The sequence below is a fragment of the Neofelis nebulosa genome, chromosome 10 (genome assembly GCF_028018385.1).
Source record: "Neofelis nebulosa isolate mNeoNeb1 chromosome 10, mNeoNeb1.pri, whole genome shotgun sequence".
Taxonomy (NCBI): domain Eukaryota; kingdom Metazoa; phylum Chordata; class Mammalia; order Carnivora; family Felidae; genus Neofelis; species Neofelis nebulosa.
The window spans coordinates 73,946,100-73,972,056 of NC_080791.1; the positions used below are offsets into that span (position 1 = coordinate 73,946,100).

General features: G+C 44.4%; 1 protein-coding gene across 1 annotated transcript in view; it reads right to left on the minus strand.

The window, feature by feature from the left end:
- SERGEF (secretion regulating guanine nucleotide exchange factor) overlaps positions 1-25,957 on the minus strand; it is a 237,539-nt gene that overhangs the window by 87,914 nt on the left and 123,668 nt on the right. Inside the window, 1 exon segment of the mRNA XM_058688397.1 lies at positions 2,467-2,503. Within this exon segment, the coding sequence (XP_058544380.1) occupies positions 2,467-2,503 (37 nt within the window).

Here is a 25,957-nt window from a genome sequence, read left to right on the forward strand (position 1 = left end):
AGAAATCCATCTGAAGTCGGCAATGGCAGAAGGGCCGAGGGGAGGAGCTGCCTGTGAGAACCAGGCTTTAAGCCCATAGGAACTCTCCTCCTCCAGCTTGTCTCCCTCTTTTCTGGCCTTCTGCCAAGGCTAACAGGCACTTCTTGTCACTTCCTACAGCACAGCCTGAGCCCTGCAGGGCACCCATGGAGGGCCCCATTCTTCCAGTGGTGGGGAGCCTCTGCTCCCAGCTCACACACAGGCAGGTAAATATGCCCAGAGCCCTGTGACTGGGCCCACCTTTTCTGATTCTGCAACCGTTCATTTAACAGACTGTGAGCCAGGACCAGGGCACTGAGGACAAAACAGAAAAATACAGGTTTACCCCCCAAGAGTTCACCGGCACACCTGCTCTCCGCTGCCTCTGATGTTCTCCTCACCTGGGTAACGCTGGACACCTTTCCAGAATGTCATCATCATTCCTCTCTCCCAAGTAACAATTACTTCACTAGCACGGTTACACTAACAAGCCATTCTCCCCTCTCCCCACCCGGACCAAGAGAAATGAGAAACAAACAGAATTATCCACACATACACATTTCTCTCATACCCACTATAGACCAGGTACCTCACATACACCAATCCCCACAGCAATCCTGCAAAATGGGAATTATTCCCATTACGCAGATGAGGGGGGGAAATGGGGGCTCACAAAGAGATGCAACCAGTGTGAAGCAAGGCTCTCTGCCCGCAGAGTCTACGCTCTTTCTACAGCCCCAGGCTGCCTCTCTCCGCTCAGCCTGCCGCCCTGCGAGCTCTGGCCCCGCCTTCATCTGGATTGTGTTCTTTCTTATAGTTAGATTCCCTACAATCTTCTTGTTTGTGCTGGTCCCAGAGGGAGCCAACGTCTCCCCCAGTGCAGTGACAACAGCAGCAGCAGCAGCATCCTAGGCACCAGCTCTGATTCTCCGAGTAGCTTGTCTTAATCACACCCAGGCTGGAGCAGTTCCGGAATAGAGTATGTGGTGCTGCTGCGAAGCATGCAGGTTTGCTGTTACATTTTCTCGCTCCTTCTCTGACTCCAGCCCAGTTTACTCCCCACCCCCCTCTGCTGGCTGGCAGCCTACCTCCTCAGCTGTCCTCGGTTCTGCCTCCTTGCACATCACGTTTGGGCCTACAAAGTAGTGCTTCAAACTGCTGCCACTGCAGGCGGCTGAGCCAGTCTCAGCTCAATTCAGAAAACAGAGCCCGAGTCTCTGCCGGGTACCAGGCACTGCTCTGGGTACTGCAAACAGGCAGAAAACAAAAGGAAAATGCAGGGGCCTTGCCCTTCAGAAGCCGAGTCAGAGGCTGGGAGAGAAGTAGCCAGAAACAAATCACCAACAGAAGGCTAGCAGTGATGGGTTTGTAATAGGATCCGAAAATATCAGAGCAGGAGGGAACCTTGATTTTCTGTTTTAACCCCTCCATTGTACAGATGGAGAGCTAGAGCCCAGAGGAAGGCAATTACAAAAAATATCAGATAATAACAGTGAACACTGCTAAAACCCTCACTAGGAGCCAAGCGCCATTCTATGTGCTTTATATATATTGACTCCTGGAACCCTCACAACAAACCCTAGGAGGTACGCGCTACTGTCCATCCACAGAGGGGTTAAGTGCCTTGTCCAAGATCACACGGCTAGGAAGTGGAAGCCTGTATTGAACTCAGACAGTCAGGCCCCACACTGGTGTCTCTTTAACGCTCTGTGAGATGAGACTAGTCTACCTATAGAAGTAATGAGAAAGCTTCTTAAAGGAATTACTCATAGGCCTAATTATAAAAACAGTGAACCCTGGTTATCCAGAGTCAATTAAGAGGAAACCTCAATTAATCAGAAGCTTGGCTTCATCTGGGAGTACCTGAGTGCCACAAAATACAAGGCAGTTAGGGCAGTGAGCAGAGCCTTATATCTCCAAAGAAAGAGGAAAGAACTTGGAGTAAGGGATTTATTCAAAGAAACAAGAGCAGCCCAATCTTCTTCCTCTTTCATGTCTGGCTTTCTACACATGCTGTCCTCATAGTGTATAAAATCTTTAATATCCTCAAACGCCACTCCCTGGGGGAGGGGAGCCAGCTCAGGTACCTTAAAAAGACGCTCAATGATATGGATAGAAATTTTTAGAAAAGGGGCTTCTAGCCCCATGTCAGGCTCTGTGCTAACAGCACAGAGTCTGCTTGGGATTCCCTCTCTCCTTCTCCCCCACTCATTCTCTCTCTCTCTCTCTCTCTCTCTCAAAAGAAGTAAACATTTTTAAAAAGCAAAGAAAAGGGGCTTCTAGTAAAGCCTTGGTCAACCAAAGACTTCCATTTCCCAGCATGTTCCCCCAACATACGTGCACACACACACACACACACACACACCCTGGCCTTGGGTTAACTGAAAGTCTTCTCTAACTCTGCCACAGGACTTTCAGATCACAGTTAGCAGGCTACTCATTACTTACCAATCACTGCCAGATTATGCTCTGAGCCACAAGAGACCTGTAAAAAGAAAAAAAATAAGTTATATTAGAGAAAGAAAATTCCTTGTTCAAGGAAAGATGTTCGACTTCTTCTCATCTGCTATTTGTCCCTTTCACCCCCTAGCCCCACAAAGAACACGACATGTACTCTCATACCTCCTGGCCTTTGCACGTGTGGTTCTTCTGTCTGGAATGCCCTCTCCTCGACTGTCTACCTAGAAAACTTCCGCTCATCGTTTAAAGTCTCAACGTGTCCACTGAGACTCCTTTGCTTCTAGGCCGACTCAACACTCCTTTCCTTATGCAACTTGTATGTACCCCACTGTAGCAATTCTCTTGTTGCCTTTTACATTTTTTCTGTCTCTTCGCTAGACTGCATGCATTTTGAGAACAGGGCTGAGTCTCGGTTAACTGTCTGGGTCTGGGACTCAGTTAATATCTGCCAAATGAGAGAGTGAATGCAAAAACCAAGCACATAAAAGAAAACATACCCAATACATAAAAGAACAAAGAATCATTTGGGGTTCAGAATCTAGTGTTTTCACCAAGTGAGCAGCGCTTCTTGCCTTTCAGTCTCCACATGTCCCAACTGCTACCAGAAGGAAGTAAGCGGGAATATAAAAGCATAAGTGGTTCCCCAGGTACTAATTAAAGGAAACTCTGGACTCCGGAGAAGGATCCTGTGACCTTTATCGGGATGCTCACTTCAGTTCCTAGCAAGAGGAAGGCTTCAGGTCCCCATGGAATGTCAATGCTGGAAGGGCCCTGGAGATCATCTAGTCCAATCTCTCTATGTTGCAAGGAGAAAACACAGGCTTGAGAAGAGGAAACAATTTGCCGTGGGTGCCAGAGCAAGTGTGCATCGAAACAAGGACTAGAGCATCTCTGATTCTTCGGAGCTTCAGGCAAGTTCCTTTCTTGATGCTGTAGCTTCTCACCCCTTCCCAGTGAAAACCACTTGGAAGTGATATTCAAAGGTCATTAGCACAGGCCCCTGACAGTCAAGGTAACAGGATGAAAAGGCATTTGAGCGTTGGAGGCCTAATAACACACTGGTAGGTGAGAAAGGTCAGCAAAGTTTCTGAGACTTTTGTCTTTGTAAAAGCTGTGTGTTCCAGATCACAGCTTCCACAGGAAACAGAGATACCCGCTCTTACGTGGACTCCCTGATAGTATCTGGCAAAGAACCACCTGCATATTTCGTCCCAGTATTTCCAGGTGTCTAGTCTCTGAGCTCCCTTGGGGGCAGGCTCAGTGTCTAGCTGAGGGGTTCCACCATGTGTCGCCCAGGGCCATACATACAGCACAAGTTCATTATGTGCTTTCTGGTTACACTCAGGCTGGGTGCCTAGGTTCTGCCATAGGAAGCTGCTTAGATTGAAGAATTGGGAAAAACTTACGTGTCTAACAATAGGGGAATGCTTATGTAAATTATGGTGGAGCCCTCTGATGGACTACGATGCAGCTTTGAAAAATAATGCTTACAGTAAAGAAACATGCTCATGATATCCTATGAACTGAAAAATTACACAAAATTACACAAAAATTGTGTCTCAACTCTACAATAAAATGTGAGTGAAAGACCGAAAGAAACTACATCAAAAGTTAACAGTGATAGCCTCAGGGCTAGGAATGAGGTATGCACTGTAAGGATGGTTTTTCCTTTTGCTTTTTCTACGCTGTCTGAATTTTATACGGTAATCTTATAATCAGAAAACAATGATTAAAAATATAGAAAATAAACATAATGCAGCTCCTACTACGGAGGTGAAAATAATAAATAAGTATGGCTATAAAATAAATATGTTATAAAATCTGGTATCTTCTGAAGTTGTGGGGGAAAAGGATTTAAAGGACATAATAACTAAATAATAATGGTAGCTGCATTGTGATGGTAGGATTATAAGACACTCACTCCTATTCTCTGTTTCTCAAATAGTCTTTAACTGTGATGGTAGCAGTCGCGGTGGGGGGAGCAACAAGTGCAGGAATTAAAGTCACCATATACAGAGGATATACAAAAGCCAACTACCTGGGGCGCCTGGGTGGCTCAGTCGGTTAAGCGTCCGACTTCAGCTCAGGTCATGATCTCACAGTTCGTGAGTTCGAGCCCCGCGTCGGGCTCTGTGCTCACAGCTCAGAGCCTGGAGCCTGCTTCGGATTCTGTGTCTCCCTCTCTCTCTGGCCCTCCCCTGCTTATGCTCTGTCTCTCTCTGTCTCAAAAATAAATAAAAACATTAAAAAAAAATTTTTTTTTAAAAAAGCCAAGCATCATGCCAAGGCACTCTGCAAATGTAACCTCATCTTAATCATCACAACAGTCCCTTCAGGGAAGCTTGACTGTGCTTATTTTAGAGACAAGAACACTGAGGCCCATACACATTAAATAACTTTCATAGCTAGCTAGGTGGCAGTGGCAGAACTAAAACCCAGGACTGCCTGGTCTCCAAGCTTATGTTCTGCACTGCTAAATGTTACTTTTGTTTTAAAAAAATAAAGCTATTTCATTTTACAAAATGCATACAGAGAAAGGGGCTGCCTCTGACTGCCAGGGCTCACCCTGGGGCTGCGGGCTGCAGAGCTGACCAACCTGGAGGACCAGGGGCTTCCAGAAACAAGCCAGTGACAAATGCCAGTATCAGGTAGCAGATGCTGCTCTGAATTAATGAGCGAGACACTGATGAATGGATTTTGTCAAGGCAATGTAGAGCTTGAAACTCAAAGCTCCCCACTGCTTCTTGCTGTACGTGCAATGGCATAGAGGTCAGGAGACCGAACACCACAGGCCACAAAATCCCAGTGCTACACTCCTTCAACAAGATTGTATCAATGACCATTTGCTTCATATTGCTCCTGTCAGCATATACCCAACCACCCAGCTGCAGGCAGCTTTCTAGAAGACTCTGTTAACAATGGCAGCATGCCCAGGAGGAAGAGGTTCAGAGCCAGGAAGCCAGGTGAGTCCTAGGTCCTCTCCTTTTTGGCCCTGAGACCTTTGGCAAGATGTTTAACTGCTCAGGCCTCAGTGTTCTCGGGTGTAACAGGTAGATAATAGCGTCAACCCGCCTGCCTCACAAAACTGCCGGAGGACAAATGAGACACTCCATCGCCTCACAGGCATTTGTCTCACCTTTCTTACATATGAATCTGAATGTCATGCCTCTATATAAAGCCCTTCACAAGCTCCCAGCAGTGGCTTGCAAGCCCACAATGAGTAGTCCCCTGTTTAGCTCTCTGGCCTCACTTCTCTCTGCTACTCATGAACCCTCAACCCCAAATAACATATTCCTTTTTTTTCCCATTCACACTACAGTACATTTTTTCTAAGAATATGAGGCAATTTCAGGCTTTTATGAGTGCTTTTTTCCTTGACTTGAATCTCCTCTCTCCCACTGTCTACCTGGCTAAATCCTTTAAGACTGCCCAAACATCACCTCCTGGTAAAGACTTCCCTGAGTCTCAAGGCTGCTCCACCCTACCTACCCCCACAGCACTTATCACGGCCTTATCACATATGAGATGTCTATTTATGAAGTGTGTGTGTGTTGGGCACCTCTGTTGCTCAGACATCCAGCAGAGTGCCTCCCCAGTAACGTCTCTGTCACACAGCCCAAGTACACAGGGCGTGAAGCTGGAGGGGGAAAGGGGTAAAAAGATGAGGGACCCAGAGAAGTTAGGTGATCTCAAGACAAATGCGTAGGGGTGTGGTCACCCCGGTCCAACTGGAGACAAGCACTGAGATGCACAGTGAGGCAGGAAGGGAACAGCACTACAGGAGCACAGTGTACAGGTGACAGGAGCATGAAGAGTAGAATAGAATTGTTTCAGGAACTCCAGCATGGCAAAGTGCAGTAGAGCAGCAAAGGAGGTCAGCCCCGGGAGACGGAGTCCCGCTACAGAGAGAGTAGGTTCTGGGTTGCTGATCGGGGACTTCAGGCAAAGGGGGCACACCTCCACACAGGTGAGGGGAACAAAAGTGGCTGTGGAAACCTGTCATGACTCAGTGCTGCTCAAGCGTGAAAGGGGTCTGCTCTGTTCAGGCACCTCAGCCACAGGAGGCAGGAGTGGAGAAAACAATTTCCAAACTCCCAACTGCCTCCCCGTGGTGCCAAGATCCTCCAGAGAGCCTCCTGCCAGGCTAGACTCCATCAGTTCTTGGGAAGAAAGTCTCTACTCCCCTGGGGGCTGGCTCCCACTAAATACAGTTGGACAGGGATGAAGTGACTGGTAGTAGATGCCCAGAGAATATGTGCTTGCTTCGGCAGCACATATACTAAAATTGGAATGATACAGAGAGTAGGTGCCCGGAGAATATATGCTGAATGTATTAATGAGTTAAAATGAATGAATAACTAAATGAATCAGCACAAATTAGATTAACGTGAAAATATCTGCCAAATGCTACATGTAAGTACTCTAGCTCTGGTCAGTACTGTTCTACCATTTCTTTTTTTTTTTTTAATTTTTTTTTTCAACGTTTTTTATTTATTTTTGGGACAGAGAGAGACAGAGCATGAACGGGGGAGGGGCAGAGAGAGAGGGAGACACAGAATCGGAAACAGGCTCCAGGCTCTGAGCCATCAGCCCAGAGCCTGACGCGGGGCTCGAACTCACGGACCGCGAGATCGTGACCTGGCTGAAGTCGGACGCTTAACCGACTGCGCCACCCAGGCGCCCCTCTACCATTTCTAAACACAGGTGAATGTCCCTTACTGAGTGCTTATGGCCAGGCACCTGACTGCTTGGCCTGTATTATCTCATTTAAACTTATACCAAACCTAGCACATAGGTTCTTTTGTTACAACCGTTTTGCAAGTGAGGCGACTGGGGTTCAGAGAGTACAGTAACTTGCCCAGTATCTTACTGCTAGGGAAGGTGCAGGATTCTATGATCTTTCAGATTCCACTTTTCTGTCTTCCCAACCGTTTTAACCTTCCTGTTGGCAAACAGGATGTAAATAAACCGCCCACCCAGTTCCAGTTCCTTATAGCTGGCAATCATATGCCAGTTAGCAAGGGATCTTAAACTGGGACAGCCCTAGACTTCCAAGGCCCAGACAACATCCTCCTGGGGCTAGGAAGGCCCACCCCTGGACCAATCAAGAAGCTGCTCCAGAGTTTTCTCTTGGAGGAAACGGCTGTACAGTGGCAACAAAGCTTTGCTCCTGCCCTCCCTGTGGAAGCCATCACCTTGCGGGTAACCCCACCAGATAGTTCAATTCTGAACAGGAGGATATCAGGGCGGGGAGATGGGGTGTGACCAGGGCTCAGGGTAAACAGCACTAAGATCCCAAGAAGAGTATGTGGGATCTAGGCCAGTTCCGCACCGCACCACTGGCCAGGAGCCACCCTCCTGCTCCACCCTAGGAGCAGTTGGTGGCAGCCCAGGGACCATCCAGGAGCACAGCAGCCTGCGGGGCCTTCTGATTGGTTCCCGCCCCGTGCCAATGGGCCCGGGCGCCCCTCGGATGCTATGGCAACGAGGCAGTTGCGCGGAGGCGGGCCATTGCCAAGGACTCGGAGGAGGGATTCGAAGCCTGGGCTCTGCGCCTCGGGGAGAGTCTTTGGCAGGCACCATGGCCCAGAGAAGCGTGTTGGGAGCAGCTCCAGAAAGGCAGCCTCCCCACGGCGGGGGTTAACGGAAGGGAATGGGCACCTCAGGGCAGCCTTTGCTACAACGCCGCCCAAACCCAGTTGTCATGTGTGTAGAATTCTGAGGAGACAACCGGAATTTCCAAACCTGTTAAAAAAGCAGGCTGGGAGGCTGGGCGTGTTTTACACGCAAACTGCAGTCCTGTCAGCCAATGGATTTTTACCCCTCGGCTCAGAAATAGCCCCAAATGGAGGTCATCGTGGCAGCAGAGAGGCAGCACAGTTGCTTGTTTTTGGAAGGACCTAGCCTTGCAAAGATACTTCTGGCTCCTTTGTGAGGGCTTCGTCTTTTTTTTTTTTTTTTTACTTAAGTCTAGATGTCAAAGGAGGCCAAAAAATAAGACGCTCTATCTGTCCAACTCAAAGTCCCATTGATTGGGTTCCCAAAGAACCCATTTCCCCTCCAAAGCCAATTCCTTTTTTTCAAAGTGCAGATTACACATAAGAAGAGGCTTCAAGTAGGTTCTACTACTTCCTCAAACAGAGGTTGGGTTGGGGAGAAAAGCAAAAATTTGTTAGGTGTCTGGATGCCAGGCATGTGGCATCACAGAATTTCACTGTACCTGCATAGCCTCACAACCTCACAGCTACTCTGGGAAGTGGGAATCTGTGTCCCTACTCAACAACAGATCAGCAAACTTACTCAGAGGAGTTAAATCACTGGTCCCAAGTCGGGGGGGGGGGGGGGCGTGTACACCCAAATCAGCCTTGATCCAAAGCCTGTGAGCTTCACCATAATACATACTGCCTCTCTTCTGATACTGGCACCAGACGAACCCCATCACTAAGGCTCAAACTCTCAAGTGGCAACTCTCTCTTTATCTCCTACTGTCTCCATCCTATTAGTTCTGCCTTCTCAAAGACTCTCAAATCTATATCTTGATCTCCAGCTGCTCCACCTTCTTCAATCCTTTTCACTACAGCCTGGACTCTTTTAAGACTCTTTTATGACTTCAAGCTTTCTTCTCTTTGTCATGTCATGATCTGATTTTTTTTTAATCTGGAAGTTGCCATAGTCTCAAAGCCTCCTAACTTCCTACCATACCTGATTTCTTTCTCGTTTGCTATATATAAACCCACGAACCCAGCAATACAGGTAGCTCCTCTGTTCCTAGAAAATCTGTTTCCTCACTTCTGGGCCTTTACTTGCACCATTCTCCCTTGTCTATACTATTATAAACCTGACCAAGCCTTACAAGACTCACTTCCAAACCCACAGCCTTGAGGAAGCCTCCCAGACCTTCTCTTGAATCCTCCCATTTGCCTTGGCTGAAGTTTACTTTTGTCAAATCTCCTTTCTACTATTAATAATTTGGGCACCGGGGGTGGGGCATATGTTCCCAGTCAGTGTAGAATAGGAGGAAGAGCTCTAGTTATGGAATCAGAAGTGGTTCCTGCCACTTCCCGGTTGTGTGGCCTTGGGCAAATCTCTTTGCCACTCTGGATTTCCGTTCCCTCATCTTTAAAATGGGATAGTAACAACCAAATAGATCTCATACATCCCCAAATTCTTTCATGCTCCCCTGTCTACAGAATAAAATTTGCTTTGAGCCGAACTCTGTTCTGCAGATATGTGTCCACAATATATAAAGATATATAACTTGGGAACATATAAAAAGAAACTATAAGTATTAGGAACTGGCATAAGTTCACAATGAACAACAGTTCATTTCCTTTTTCAACAGAGTTATTCTACTGGCAGGAAAGGAGAGGGCTTAAGAAATGTCTGCTGAATTAGAATACAATATACACAGTAATTAGAAAATAATATACACAATTAAACTAGCACACCCTAAGAATGCTTGTTTTCCCCATTCCAAGGGAATTCGCTTCTCCTCTAAGTTGCCATGTTGATACAAGATGCTCCTGCTTCCTGTGGCCACACCTGACTGGTATGGATGGACGACAGATGGATACCTGTCTGAAAGTAGGTTAATGCATAGATGGGCCATAGCCTACGAAGTGGCCTAATGAGAAAATTCTGCCTGAAAGGGCTTGTAGGGACTGAGTCCTCCGATTGGTAGCTGGAGCAGTAGCTGGAAGAAATAGACACAAGAGGCGTTAATATAAGGAGCGGTTATAGGCAGAAGAGTCAGAACAGCAGGAACAATCAAAGTAGAGAAGAGCAGCTAAAAGTCACTAGAATGGATTTCTTGATCCTACTGCTGACGGCACAAGAAGGTCTAGGTTTCTGAGCTGGGTTATGTTCTAAATGACCTTCGAATTGTTCTTTTACGAGATATTTGCTTTACCTGTTTTCTCCACTTATATCCATCCTTACAATATTACAGTAACCTAGGAGTACCTCTGATCCTTACAAACTGAGAACACCTAACACAACAATGCATCTAGATTTCAGAAAAGACACACCATTAAGCTACTTAAACCCTTGAGAACAGCATGAAACCACGTGAGCTGAACAACCAACCTCAAACACAGGTCATTAATAGATTCAGGCCAAACATCCTGTAGTGTGTTCCTCAAAAACAATTTAACCCTTGCCCTAGTAGCCAAGACAGGCTGAAATTAAAAAAGACTGCCAATTCCAAGTGCTGGTGAGGATGTCTAACAACTGGAAATCGCTTACACTGCTCATAGGAACATAAATTCAACGACTGCTTTGAAAAACGACTTGGCATTATCTACCAAGTGGTAACTTTGTTAGGTGTCGCCACAGGAAGCAGGAACACCTGGTATCCACAGGGCTACTTAGAGGAGAAAGGAATTCCCTTAGAATGGGGAAAACAATCGTCCCCAAGAAGCTAGACATACAGATATAAAGACAGATATACAGATTCAGATGCCAGGACACCCACGTACCCCAAACGATTACGTCCTTCCATCCAAAGACAAACATAAGAACATTCATAGCAGTTTTATTCATAATAAATAAAAAACATAAAATTAACCAAATATTCATCCTCAGTGAATGGATAGTGTGGTATACTCAGAATACTCTGTAACGATGGGGGAAAAACTACTATTTACAACATGGATAAATCTTCAAGAATAATGGTGAACAAAAGCAACCGGACAGAGAAGAATAAATAGTGTATGACTCTAGGCAAAACTTATTTCAAATGAATAATATTAACTGTTCTCAAGAGGGAAAAAGTAACCAATCTTAGTAACTTTTAAAGTTCTTTAAATAACTTCTATTTAAAAACAAAAAGAGCTGTAAAAAAGATCTTTAACTTTACTTAGTAGATTCTTTTTATATATATATATAGTAGAACACATGTATCAATTCTGAAAGCATTTTGGATGTATTGTAGGACCATGCTACTGAGAAAATATGTTAATGTCGCTGGGAACCAGAGTTTTCACTGTAGATAAAGGAAATACAAATACGGAATAAAACATAGCAAAGAGAAGCCCTGTGGACATCGGATTCAAATGAAAGGTATCAGTATGAACTCACAGTTTTATATATACGCACACACATTGAGTTCAACCGATATGAAATTTCCTAGAAGCAATGACATCTCAGCAGCAGTGAGTTCACTTGGTACACCAATCTTGGCCTTTAAATACTATTTGACTAAAAAGAATCAGAACTCCTGGAGAAGTGGCTGTTTCCAGGATTGGGACAGGGAAAGAACAATTTGAGCCTGGAACATCTATTTGTGCCAGGAAGTAAGGAAGTGATCAAAAAATGACAGGGAGATGTCAAAAGGATACTAGAAGCCAGGTTTTCCTTAAGGGTTTTCCACTGGCTAAACCAGGGAGAATTTGAATATCAGAATGAATAATGACAGTAGTAGATTATAACTCACTGAACAAAATAAAAATTCATAAGTACTTCCTGAATAATAAATAAATATGGAGCAGGGAAAGCTCTTCCTTCGAGTACAATGTCAAAAGTAGTACACATAAAAGGAAATAATTGGGAAAGAAAATAATTTTGCAATAGTAATAGTTAATTCAGGCAAGAATCATGAATGGATGTTAAAATTACAGGGCAAAAATCTGAAGAGGAATGGAATATTTACATAGTTTCCAAGTATCTCTTCACAGACTACTTCTTTTTTTTTTTTTTAATTTTTTTTTTTTTCAACGTTTTTTATTTATTTTTGGGACAGAGAGAGACATAGCATGAATGGGGGAGGGGCAGAGAGAGAGGGAGACACAGAATCGGAAACAGGCTCCAGGCTCTGAGCCATCAGCCCAGAGCCCGACGCGGGGCTCAAACTCACGGACCGCGAGATCGTGACCTGGCTGAAGTCGGACGCTTAACCGACTGCGCCACCCAGGCGCCCCATCACAGACTACTTCTTAATTAACAAGGGAGAAGTGGTAACTTTGTAGCAGAGAAATGAGGCGGACGCCACCTTACCCAAGCAATCTAAGTCAGCATCGCTAATAATGGGATAAACTGACATCAGGTGTCTCTTTGTGCAATGCATTAAAGACACATCACTTATTTAGCATTCCTGCCCAAAGTGCCTATGTGAAATCCAATCATGAGGAAAAATCAGAAAAAAACAAACAGAGCCATTATACAAAACAACTGTCCTATACTCTTAAAAAAATATCAATGCCATAAAAGATAAAGACAAGCTATCTCAGATTAAAGGAAGCAAAAAGATAGGACAACTAAATGCAATATATGATCCGGGGTTGGGCCCTGGATTAAAGTAAAAAATTGCCATCAAAGACATCACTGGGACAACTGGAGAACTACGAAGACACTCTGCACATTAGATAATAGTATTCCATTAATGTTAAATCTTCACAGAAGAAAGAGACAGAGGACACATATGCACACATGGGATAAACTGTCACTCAAACCAATGTTCCTTCAGAAAGAAACCCACAGGCACACAGAAAAAGAATTAAGTCTCTTCCTCAGCCTCTGTCACACCGAAAGAGTCAGAGAAATGGTCTGGGTCTTAGCTCTTGCCTGAAATGCTGCAGCAGCTTCCTTGGTGCCCCCTACCCTCCCCAATCTCTCCTTACTCTGCCAAAATGCTCTTCCTGAAGCACACATGGACTATTTTGCTCTCCATTGCCCACGTCCAAATTCCTTTGTCTAGTACTGAAGATCCTCCATGGTTTGGACCTAGTGGGGTTCTCCAGCCTCTTTCCCCAGTAGAATCATCCACAAACACTTGTATGCCAGCCTCATCAGACCCCATGCACAGCATCCCACTATCTCATCATGCCTGGCTCATGCTGTCCCCTCGGGGCAGGGAACCTTTACCATTCATCCTTGGGAAGGAGGGAGGGAGGAGAAAAGGAGAACAAGAAGGATTGCTAACATTTACTGACGACTAAATCCCATTCTAGGCACTTTATGTGAATTAACTCATTATACCTTCATTTGATAGATTACCTGAGGAACAGAGTGGTTAAATATTTTGACTAAAAACATATAGCTAGTCAGTGGCTAGGCCACATCAGAAGGGAGCAGTTATAGCTCTGCTAGAGAAATAGCACTTATTCTTCCTATTATTAAGTGGTTCACATGTGTGTCTCTTCCCAGATTATATAGATTATAACTTTCTTAAACATGAGGACTGTGTCTCATTGATCTCTTTCCTCACTGGCTCACACAGTGAGCACATAGTAGGTCCTAAACACATGCTTGCTGAAGTCACTCATCCATGTACCTCTCTCCCACAGCCCTTGCCTCAGAGTCCAGCACAGAGCAGGTACTCGGAAAATGCTAGATGAATCACGCTGGATTTATTCTTGAATTTTCTAAGCTCCTTATCAGAGTCTCCTGAATGCTTGGAGCCCTGTAAATAACCACTGAATTCAGAAACTAGATTATCCTTTAGATGTTGAGAATTTGAGTCAGTGGATAAACAGAATGACTCCCAAAACAAGACAGGTATATTCCCACAAGGCCTGAGGAAAAGCCTCTGAGTGATACCTCAGGATGGAAACAATAACAAAGTGAACCCCTACTGTGTGGAGGGAGAGGGCACAGCCCCTCCTATCTTGATCCTATCCCCAATAATAGTAACAGTAAAACACAAGCCGACAGGCTGACCCTGAGCCATTTGTATACAAGGTCCAGGAATCGTCATCTTTACTGCAGCGACACAGCAGAGCTTGGCTGGTCCATTGCCAGCCATGGGGTCAGAGCACCTGAACGTGGCCCCTGACCAAGAGTCCAGGTGGAGCTCCTCACATAACGGATCGCTTTTGCTTTTTTGATTAGAATAAAACAAAACAAAAGCTAGAGGCCCGTATCCTAAAGCTGTGTTCTTTCTGGGATTAAAAAGTCAAGAATGCAAATAAGATGTGACAGAGCGATCAAAGCTTATCATAACAAGTACGTGCAGTGTAACAATGAGCACAGTACTAACAATGACGACTGCATCTCCAGCAACTGGTGCCACGTGACCCAGCCTGCCAGTGAAGCCCCACATGTCAGCAGTCTAATGAGCGCTGCTGGCCTGTCCCCAGGGGCAGCTTGCTAGACTCCCACTGCCTTCACTCCGGCTCCCAGCTAAGTGACCATCAGAGGTAACTACTTGATCTACGATGTGACTCTGCACCTTTTTTGGTTCAAGACGAAGTTATGGATTATGAGGTTCTGTGGTGGACAACACACACAAAATAATTTTTAAATAAAGTTTATTCATATTTTTTCAGTTTATAAAAGTAATACACAGTTATGGCAAAAAAAAAAACATAATGAGGAAAATTTTAAAACACCTATAATCCCACCACCTACGAACATGTGGTGTATTTCCTTCCACTCTTTTCCCTACCAATATTTGTGTGTGAATAAAATATATATAATTTCAGAAACACAGTCGGGGTCATGCTATATATTTGGTTTTCTATCATGACTTTTGTATTTAACATAATGTTTCCTATGTCATTATTTACATTGAAATTGCGATTTTACGGCTTGGTAGCATCATAGAAATGTACCCTAATTTCATTTTTTTCCTACTGTTGGATACTTAGATCGCTTTCAATATTTTGTCATTATAAATTGTGTTGCGATGAACATTCTGGAACAAAAATCGTTGCCTACATCTCTGATTATTTCCTTGGCATAAATTTTCTAAAGTGTAATTACTGAGTAAAGGACTATAAACCTCTTGAAGGCACTTGTATGATTCAGGCAGAGTCACTGACAAAATAGATCACATCCAGAAGAAAGAGAACAAATTGGGGAAAGGGTAACAATATGGACGGAATAATATTGGCTAACATATACTGGGTGTCTATAATGTGACAGGGAAGGTGCTTAAGAGCTTTGCATGCATTAGCCCATGTAATCTGTGAAGTAATTCCATTAAGCATGCATAGATAAGGAAATCAAGGTTCAGAGATATTAACTGGTCCAACATCATACTTAGTAGGTGGCATAGCCAAATTTCAATCCAATCACACGTGTGATTCCAAGAAAGCACACTTACTGTTCTGCTGCAACATGTCATGTAAGAAATAAAGAGGAAAAGTGAGTGTTTTCAACCTGGAGAAGAGAAAACTTGGATTGTACAAGGGCCACAGCACAGGGAGAAAGGGAATCAGGTTGCAGAATGAGATTGCAGAATGAGGATCAATGGATAGAAATACTTAAAATGTCAAAATACAGCTTCGTATCAGAAAGGCCATTCTATAAATGAAAGTCTACCAAAAAAAAATGGAAGGGCTATCTCCAGGTGGGTCAAATTTAATCACGCAGACCCTTTAGAAACAGAGTTTTTTCCAGCTGATGGCAGAAGAATCCAGCAATATTTGGAGCCCAAAAAGGACTGGAGGCACTGTAACTGGCTTTGAAGATAGAGGGGCTGTATGCAAGGACTGGGAAGCAGCAACTAATTGCTGAGAGCAGCCTCCAGTCAACAACCAGCAAGGAAACGGCCCTTGGTCCTCTAACCACAGGAACTGAAATCTGCCAACAAGCTATATGAGTTTAGAAGCAGATTCTTCCTAGAGTCTCTGCATAAGAATCCAGCCCAGCTGATAAGTTGATGTTGGCTTTGTGAAATCCTAAGCAGAAAACCTAGCTTAGCCCACCCAGACTTCCGACTTATAGAACTATGAACTAATAAAGAGATGCTATTTGAAGCCACTAAGTTTGTGGTAATTTGTTACACAGCAAGAGAAAACTAATGCAATGGGTAAATGGATAAACATGCTGCAGTACATCATACAATGGAATACTATTCAATAAAAAAGAAACAATCTACTGGTACATATAACATGGATGAATCTCAGAAACACTGTTGAATGAAAGAAACCAGACACAAAAGAACACATACTATATGATTCCATTAGTATGACTCCAGGAAAAACAAATCCAATTCATAGTGATAGAGCAGATAGACAAGTCTAATTTATAGTGAAAAAAAAGCCGAGGTTGGGGTCAGTGGGTTGACTGGTGCCAGCTGCTTCCTGTTTGACTTTTCTGCTTCACCTGAACCCTCAGTCCAGCACCGGAGCTGAGGAGGCCCACTCACAAAACATATCACTGCACATTCATTTCTTTCTCTGCCACTCTAACACGACAGATGTCCCCATTAGCTCCTAATGTGAGTAAAAGTTCTATTAAAAAAAAAAAAACAGTTTGAAACCTTAGAACACACAGTCTGAAGGGGAGTAATCAAGTTTTCAAAAAGCTATGTCACACAGATTTCTCTTGTCCGGTTCCTTGGAACAATACATCCCATTGATAGAAGGTCCATCCTGAGAGACTTGAGTATTCCAAATAATTTAACACTTTTAAATAAGTAGCAGACAGCAATGGTGACTGAGGAACTCAGGAATCTGGCCCTGCCTTCAGGCAAAACAGAGGTCAAATATTTTTGAATGAATTACTTGTTCTAGCAGCTCTAGTGTGAAGCTGTAAACATAAGCTGCCGCCCTCTGCCACATGCAACAGCAAGACTCTCCATCACAGGCTGTCAGGGGGCTGCTGCAAAAGTCTGGGTGAAAGCGGGCTTCACTTCGGGTCCTATTGCCTGTTAGTTTTGTGAACTTCGCCAAATTACTAAGATTGTGTAAGCCTCAATTTCCTCATCTGCATAGCTGGAATTAAAGCAATAACCTCACACGACTATCATGAGGATTGAATTCAATTACCTATATTTAGTATCTTGGAGAAAGTAGACACTTATATGCTAGTTCACTTGCCCCTTTATCCATTTGGAGATCTGATGGCCCAGAGAAACAAGAGGGTAAGTGGGAAATTGTTTAAGTGGGGGAGCAATCTTTTTTCCCCAGACCTCTTTTATCTTCCGTTAAAGAAAAAAAAAAATTAGAAGAGAAAACCAACTCTTCCAAAATTTTTTGAGTTTGATCCTTTCTAAGAGTGTCAGCTATGATAATGTTATGAGCAAACAAACACTTTTATATTCATCAACTAACAACAACTTTAAACTTCTACAGGGCACTTTAAAAGCACTGCATTTATTTCCATACTAATCAAAATGTTGGTCCCATCTTAAACAATGGCTTTTTTTCCCTTCTACAATTTCAAATTTTCCATCAGTAGTAATATAACCAAACATTTACTGAGTGCTGTGTGCCAGGTACAATGCTAAGAGCCTTTATTCTTAATACCCAGAGAACATCAATCTTAGCATTGATATCATTTGAAATATATTTTCAGACTTGACCATTCTTTCTAACAGAGTCTACCTCTTTATGGCAGCTACAAATCATCCTAACTCTCCCATATGCTATGTGCTAATGTCTTCAACTGCATTTATTAGTAAAGCAAAACCTAACATTTATTCCCTAATAACCTTTTCAGCTTATTGAGTCAGTGGTTCAGTGACCCTACCTGGGGGAGTCTGGCAGGGAAATGCAACGTGCTTCTGACCATCCTAAGTGCTTCACCAATTATAAACGTTCAAACAAACACAAACTACCGTTGTCATTATGTCAGCTGTAACCACCAGATGCTCATCCCACCTTTCCGTGTATAGTTATGTGTGTGGGGCACACACTGGGGAGACTGGACTCGGGAAATACTGAGAGGCATCGACAGTGCATCAGAAATTCAAAGATAAGGTCCCCTTGAGGGCTTCGTTCAAATGGACCATAAAACGCAGCAAAAAGTTCTCTTGAAAAAGAGGAAGGACAGAGGGGATCAGGAATGGTGGCAATCGTGGTGAAGAGCACTCAGCACAGATGCAAAAACAGGCAATTCACGTGCACCTAAAATCACACCTGAACAAAACGGAACACACCACCTACCACCCCCCATCCCTCCCAACCCTACATCTGTTTTCCCTCCTGGCCTTCCTCTTTCTGTTAGTTGCTGCTGCCATCATCCTCACAGTTCCCTCGGAATCACCTAGGAATCCCCATCTCACTCATCGGTCCTACCAACCACCGATTTCTATAATCCTGTCTCCCTGGTTCTGCTCTCATGTTGCCCCTCATCTCCATCCCCATTGCCACCATGTTATTTCAGACCCTCAGAATATCTGTACTGGAAAATTATAATAGCTTCTAATTATTTCCTTTCTCTGTTGTTTCCCTTCTCTCCAATACATTGGGTGCCCAAGGTAACCTTTCTAAACCTCAGCTTTGCGTAGCAACTTCCCTGTTCAAAACCTACCCATGTCTTCCCTGTGCCTATAGAGCAAACCTGGAGTCTTCTCACCAGACATTTAAGTCCACGTGGGAACGGGCTATAGCTCTCTTTTGTAGCCTTATAGCCTGCTACGTTCCCCCCACTCCCAACCAAGGTCTCTGTGTTCCAGCCAAAGTGGACCATTCACTAATGATCTCTTATGACACCAAGGGCATTTCCCTCTCTGTGCTTCTATCTATGGTAGTCCCTCCTTTCCTGTCCTGGCATCCCACCCCTTTTGGTCAAATTACTGCCTATCCTTTGCACTCAGTGAAAATCTACCTTCCCCATGAAGTCTTCCCTATCTCCTAGCTAGAAGAAATTTCACCATCCTCAGGATTTCTATAGCATTGTATCTACAGATCTTAGGACAACAGCACTTTCTTCCATGACAGGTGTTTATGTATTTGCTCAATCCCTCCTGCCAGCCTAGAGATTTTCAGCTCCTACCAACCACTCCACCTCTAGCACCAAGTCCACAGCTTAGCAGAAGGGCACATCCTCTCTCCTCGGGACCTACATTTCCACATCTGTAATATGAACATAACTCAACCCAACTCACAGGAAAATCAAGGATTAGATAAGATAATATATGCAAATTATTGGCACACTATAGGTAGTCGCTAAATCCAAAGCTCCTTTTTTCCCTTTCACATTAGCAGCGTACTTGTTGAATAAATAAAAGCTTGCATGCTTTATAGTTTGCAAAGAAAGGTTATTATATTTTCTCATCGAAGGAGGGAGAGAAGGAAGGAAGGAACAAATGAGCAAAGAATCACCAAATATGTAGGAGACATGAGTAGCCCAGTGTGACTGGTATGAATAACTCATACTGGGGATGGAAGGGTAGATTATGAAGGAACTGGAATGTTTTGGCTTGGTAGTTTCAAGGGAGTTTTAAACTCAAAAGTGGGTCAATACTTAAGACTCTACCAGTCTGCATGACGGATGAAGGACTAACGACCAGATCACTAAGAGGCTGCTGTAGTGGTCTGAGGAAGAGGGCACAAACACCTGGCTGTGGCTGGTGACAGACACAAGGGAGCACACAGGAATGGTTGGATTTCCAAGGCAGGCCCAAGGAAAAAAATGACAGGGTTGGTGAGTGCTGACTAAATGACTGGAGAACACCTATCAAGCTGAGTCCCAAAGGGCTCCAAGCCTAGGTAATGAGGAGGACAGAGGAATGCCTGGAAAACTGAGGGATGGGCTGGGAGGGGGAGAACCTGGGGAGAGCAGTACATGCAGGAAGAACACAAGTTAATTTTTTTAGCCTGAGGTGGAACACAAGCAGAGATGAGGAGTCAGCACGTGGTGGTCCTGAGGGACTGAGAAACCACTTTAGAAACAAACAAAAACCTCCTTTTGTACATGAGGGCCTACAAGGATTCACTGAACAAGAATCATGTAGGACCAAGTGTCCCACACACTGACTCCAGGAGTTCTCTGAGGAGCAAGAAACAGGGAGGTCTGCCTACCCACTAGACATCACCTGCTTGGGAGGAAGTCACTTCTTCTAGGCTGCCTTTCTCTACACTGACAAGGCATAGTACTGAGAAAACAGGTCTCAAGTTGTCTTACCTGCAAAAGAAATTCAGAGAGTTGGTACTTTATGCAAATAAAATAAAGGCTTATATGGACACGATAAAGTGCACTTATAGCCTAAAATCCAGTCTGGCATTAGGGTCCAAAATTTATGAGTGACCTTGGGTTAGTCACTTGAACACTCTGGGTCTTGGGTATTTTATTTCTTAAGTGTAATAACGGTATCTCACGTGCCAGAAAGAACCAGAATATTTCAGGAAGTCTTGCAGTGCTGAGATCTCCGATCTAGTACTTAAGCTAAATCCTGCAAGTCAGACGTCACTCTCTCAGAACCCCTGGACAGCGACTCACTGCAGAAGCCTGCATGGTGTGGAGATGCGGAGAAATCTGGCAAAAGCACAAATTTAGAGTGAGGGCAGAAATTCCAATTGCCAGGTCCCTGTCACAAGAAGATACAGCTAGAATATTAAAGGTGGCCCAGGGACAGAAGATAATTAATCTTCAAGGCAATAAAAATATTTAATTCATTCATCTGAGAGAAATGACAAGAAAGAAGATAGATATTTGCTTTTTTGCTCTCTGTTCTGACAAGGTTGCTCTGGATGGATCGTAGAACGTTTAATGAACATTTAATAGAAGAGCCTGAGATGCAAAAAGTAAATGATGAGGGGCCTGGGCAGCAAGCAGTGCAAGCTGGCACTGTGGAAACTACAACCAGGGCAGACATTTCCAGAGCAGAGCTTTGGGTAGAGAAACTTATCTGCGGTCCTTCAGGTGACAACAGAAGTGAGTAGATGGGGATGGACATGTGGGAAAGTACAGGGGTGGAATCCTAGGATTTGATAACTGGATGGATGGATATGAAAGGAAGGAATGAATTTCAGGTACACTGAAGCTGCGTGATCTTCCTAACCTGCATCAGAACCAGGAAGCCACCAAAGTAGGCAAAAGGACAGTCATGGAGAGAGAAGGAAAAGGGAGTCTCCAGGTCCTATGGACGATCATAAAGGACCAGACAACAGCCATCAGCAGTGAGCACTACAGCCCCTCCTTCACCTCAGCCTTACAGGCCTTGAAGGCATGACCACACAGCACCACAGGAGTTGGCCCACATCTGCTCTGTGATCAGAATAGGGGGGCGGGTGTCTAGGGCCAGGGAAGTACATTCAGGGAAGTGTTCAAGGGCTGAGAGAGTAGCAAAGCAGAGGGAAGAGGAGAAAATGTAAGAAGTCCACTGCTTTAGACCCTTTCCCGGTTTTGTGTCTCATATACTTTCTTCCCTAGGGAGGGCTAATGAGGGCTCCAAGAAACAGAAAAGCATTTCCAGTGCTGGAAATGTAAGTATGGGCCACAGCCTGAACCAGTGCAGCAGGGAGGGGCGGTCCTCAGGGAACAGAGTATGGGTTCTCCAAGCTGCCCTTGGCAATGGCCAACATGAATGGTTGAAGACTAAAGACCATTCTTAAGCATCCTTGACCAAGGAGGCTGTAGGCAGGGGTGGACAAGTTCAGGAAAGACTATCCATCCAGAGAGCTTCCATCATGCCCGGGCATCCACTGTAACTGAAGCCCTGCCTTTTGCCTCCCTTTATGTAACTCTGCAAGGAAGATAGGTGACCCTTGACAAACTTCAAATTATAATCTCTCTCCAGCTTTTCTCTGTCTATTCCAACCACTTCTATGAACTGTTCAGATGATGCTCACTCTGGGGACAAGTCCTAGTATGACCTCAAAATGAGAATATATGGAAATTTCTATGAATGTGTCAGCCTCTGGGTAGAAACCTGCCTAAGCACCGAGAAGTATTTCATCTTTCCTTTCCTCCTTTCCCTTCTCCCCTTTCTCTCTTTCAGCAAATGCCAACTAGATGCAAGGCCTACTAATTTACAGAAGAATATACCTTCCAAGACCAGGGAAATTATTTAAAGGCATCTAAAACCACATGCTCTAACCCAAAATAAAATAAGATAAAATAAAGTAAAATAAAATAAGGGAACCTCTGCTTTGAGGAGGTCTGGATCTGTTCTGGCCACCTGACTTCTAGGGCCATCAAAGCTTGATTTCACAGCCAGAATGTCTGATGTCTGCTGAGCATGTTCTTCTGTTCACTCCACTTAGCTCAAGCCAGAGACTACTTGACATTTCAATGGTCAACTATCTTCCAAAGCATGTTGGCTTTCAAGTTGGCTTTGAAAGATCCTGCACAAATGGTTCATCTGATTAGCAAACTTTGGTATGTCTATCAGAAAATGGGTATACATTTCTGCATTTCAATTGTAACATCAGTTCTTGGTCTGAAGACAGAATTCCTCATATTGAATTGAGACCATCCAAAAGATTCAGGGAAAATTACTAGGGAGACTGTTTTATTCCCACCCTCTGATTTCTCCCCAAAAGGGAAAGAGATGCTGTACAGAATTTAAATGGTCTAACAAAAGTTGCCTTTAAAGCAAATTTCAGTAAATTTAAGTGTACTTCATTGAAAACAATTTTCAGTCAAAATAAGCCCAATTTTCTCACAAAATAACATAAAAGTACAATGGCCTGGATTCCTGCTACACTCAGCTTTTCTGTCTGTGAGCATTCGAGCCCCCGCTCTGAGGCAAGACCCACTCCTACCAAGCATTCTTGGGGAGGCACCAGCCCTACTGAAAAACCAGTCCTGGCTTAATGTGGGTTGGCCTGAGGAAGGAAGGGATATGACTGTCTAGCAGGGATCTGGGTGACCTAGGAATCCAGTGCCAGCAGGACCCAGGTTCCCTCCCAAGTGGTAATTTATAGGTGGAGACCACTGGGCATCTCTGAGTTCACATGAAAGGAATCAGAAAGGAGATGACAGAAGTGAAATCCCAAAGGAGGAAGTAGATGTTCTGAGAGTCCCATTCAAAATGAGGACAAGTACATAACTGGGCATAGATAGTATGGTTATAATAGCATTGGGCTGGCCTCTGTTCCAGTCTCTTGTTCTCTATGCCTTCACTTGCCCATCTATAAAACAAGGAGCTTAGATGAACAGGTTCCAGTCAGCTCCAATGTGCAGATTCTAGCCCCAGATGACGGGGGAGGTCTCTAGCCTCCACAAAGCAGTTGCCACCAGAGTCCTCCCCTCATTTATTCGTATCTTGACCCAATTCATTGCTCAAAGCCTAGCTCAAATGCCACTGCCTTCAAGAAGCTCCCCCTGACTCTTCTAATATAATCACTTACTCTTCTCTCTAGAAGCCCCCGATTTGTCTTCGTGCTCAGCACTGAGACTTTCAGAGACTAATGTCATATAATTGGAGAGTGAGGGCAGGAGGGAGAAACTGGAAAGAAACAAATGGGAACATTGCAACCCTTTCCTCATCAGTGTATGGAACTCTCAAACCCAGTTCCAGCCCCCTGACAAACCTTGCTCTGGAGAGCCAAGAAACTTGCTCCATGATTTGGAATTCTGGTGGTTTAAGATTCCATCTGAACCAATCTTTGACTTTTTTACTGAGAAAATGACATTCCTGAGCTGTCAGGTATAAAAGCTTTACAGTCTGTAGAGAAATAGAAGGCAACATGGCTACGGGAACAATCACCTGCAAAGGAAAGGCGGGGGGGCTGCAGTGCAGAGCTTGGGGGGGTGGGCAGGGTGATCAGTGGCTCAGCGTCTGGGAGACAGTGCCATGCTGTGGCCACCTGCCGCCTCTGCGCCGCCTTGCACAGCCGCTGCAGGTACAGGAGGCCTGTTTCCTGACCCAGTTTTCTCCCCAATCTCTATTTAGCTGTTCGCTAGTGATGCTCCTGGCATGCCAATCAGATACTGCAGCCTGCAGTGCAGTTTGCTACAACAAATTCCCAGTTCCTAGTAAATTCAGTGGAAAAGTACTGTGTCAAGCAGCCTAATTAAACTGACGTAATTTCCACAGCCATACACTTTTATCAAATAAGAAAAAAAAAACAGGGAAAAAAGAAAAAAGAAAGAAATTGTCTTTCTGAACTTATGAAATTGACTGTGGTTGTGGTGCATTTGAAGAATGATTCTGTTCAGTGTCACTGGAGCCAAGCTGTCCCAGTCTTGGGCCCTGGGTGAGACCTTGGACTGTGCTAGAAAGAACAATAGTCTACAAGTCTGGAGACCCCTCTATCCTTCACTCACCCTGTGACTTTGGATAAGCTACTTCCCTTCTCCTGGGAAAAGGGGGACTATCAAATTATACTATCATTAAAAGAGCCTGTTCTTTATTCTCCAGTCTGTCAAACTGTCAAACTTAGGACAAAAAAAAAAAAGTACTTTCATGGGACTAGTGAAACAAGAACTGAACTAGAGGGCCTTGATTTGGTCCCAGTTCTGCCATAGCTAATTGTGACCTTGGGCAAACCATACCACCCCTAGAGACTTCAAAGTCTTCATCTGCACAATGAGGAGGATGATTTGGATGAATTCTAAGGCCCCTTCCAATGCTAGTGTTCTATTCTGTTCCATAAAAGACTAAACTGGTCAGCACTACCATGGAGAGGACAGTGCCAAGTGTCACCAACCTGGAGCATTTCAATCTCCTCACATCAGGCTTCCTCTTCTCTTCTTGGGAATTAGTTACATGCTCTTTCCCACTGTATTTAAAGATCTTCTATTCTAAAACTGCAAGGGAGATACTTGCCTCTTCCTCCTTTAGAGGTAACTCAGCAAAGAAGGTCACCTTTTATGTCACTCCTCTCGAGGTAACCACTCTGAAAAGATGATGGCACTATCCAGGCAGAGGGGAAGTGGAGGTTCCCTAGATGGAAACTTGAGTGACACCTCTTAGTTAGCTTGCGGTGCCACTCAGATTTCCAAATGTAAATGGAAAGAATGCCCTGGACATTGATCAGGCAATGACAACGGGAGGGTTAGCCAAAAGGAGAAGGGCCTTGTAGGGGGAATGGTGCGTGGGAAGAAGGATGGGTAAACAGAGCCAACCAAGAATCAAACATCAGGTCTCTCTTCTGACAGTAGAAAGGGACTGCATGTAGGAGAAGACAAGAGAGACAAACATAAGGGTGAAGCAAAACAGTATGCGTCCTGTTAACTGTATGGACAGCTGATCAGCTACCAGCCCTAGAAATTCCACTTGCCTTATAGTCCGCAACCATTTACTTTTCTCCTTTATCACTGTCATACCTTAGTTCAAGTTCTCAATTCAGGCTTCAATCAATGCCCGAGTCTTCTGACTCACCTCTTATCTGTGTCTCTCGGCAATCTACCCTTCACCCTGGCACTATAGTGATCTTTCTCAAACACTATTCTAAACAAGTCTCTCCTCTACTTAAGATCTTTCCATGACCCCTCATCACCTTCAGAATAAAATAAGAGCCCTGCACAGTCTGATTCCAGATTACTTATTCTGTCTCACCCCTCACCATCCCTACAATCTCCATTCCAGTTAGGCTAAAATGTTTGCAGTCCTCTAAACGTACAGCTTTGGGTCTGCACATACATAGCTCATTCTGGCCTCCCTACATCTCAATCCACTACCACCACCATGATCACCACCACCACGACGCACTCTAAGCCAACTTGAACTTATTCCTTGGACACAGTGCAGACATGATCTCTTCCAAGAAGACTTCTCTGACCCCCCAAATCTGGATTACATGTGCCTCCTCCTATGTTCCCACAAACATCTTTTGTTTGTGCCTTCATAACCATTACCATAGTGAATTATAAAAGGGTCCTGATTCTTTAGTCTTCTCAACCATGCTTTAACATCTTAGAA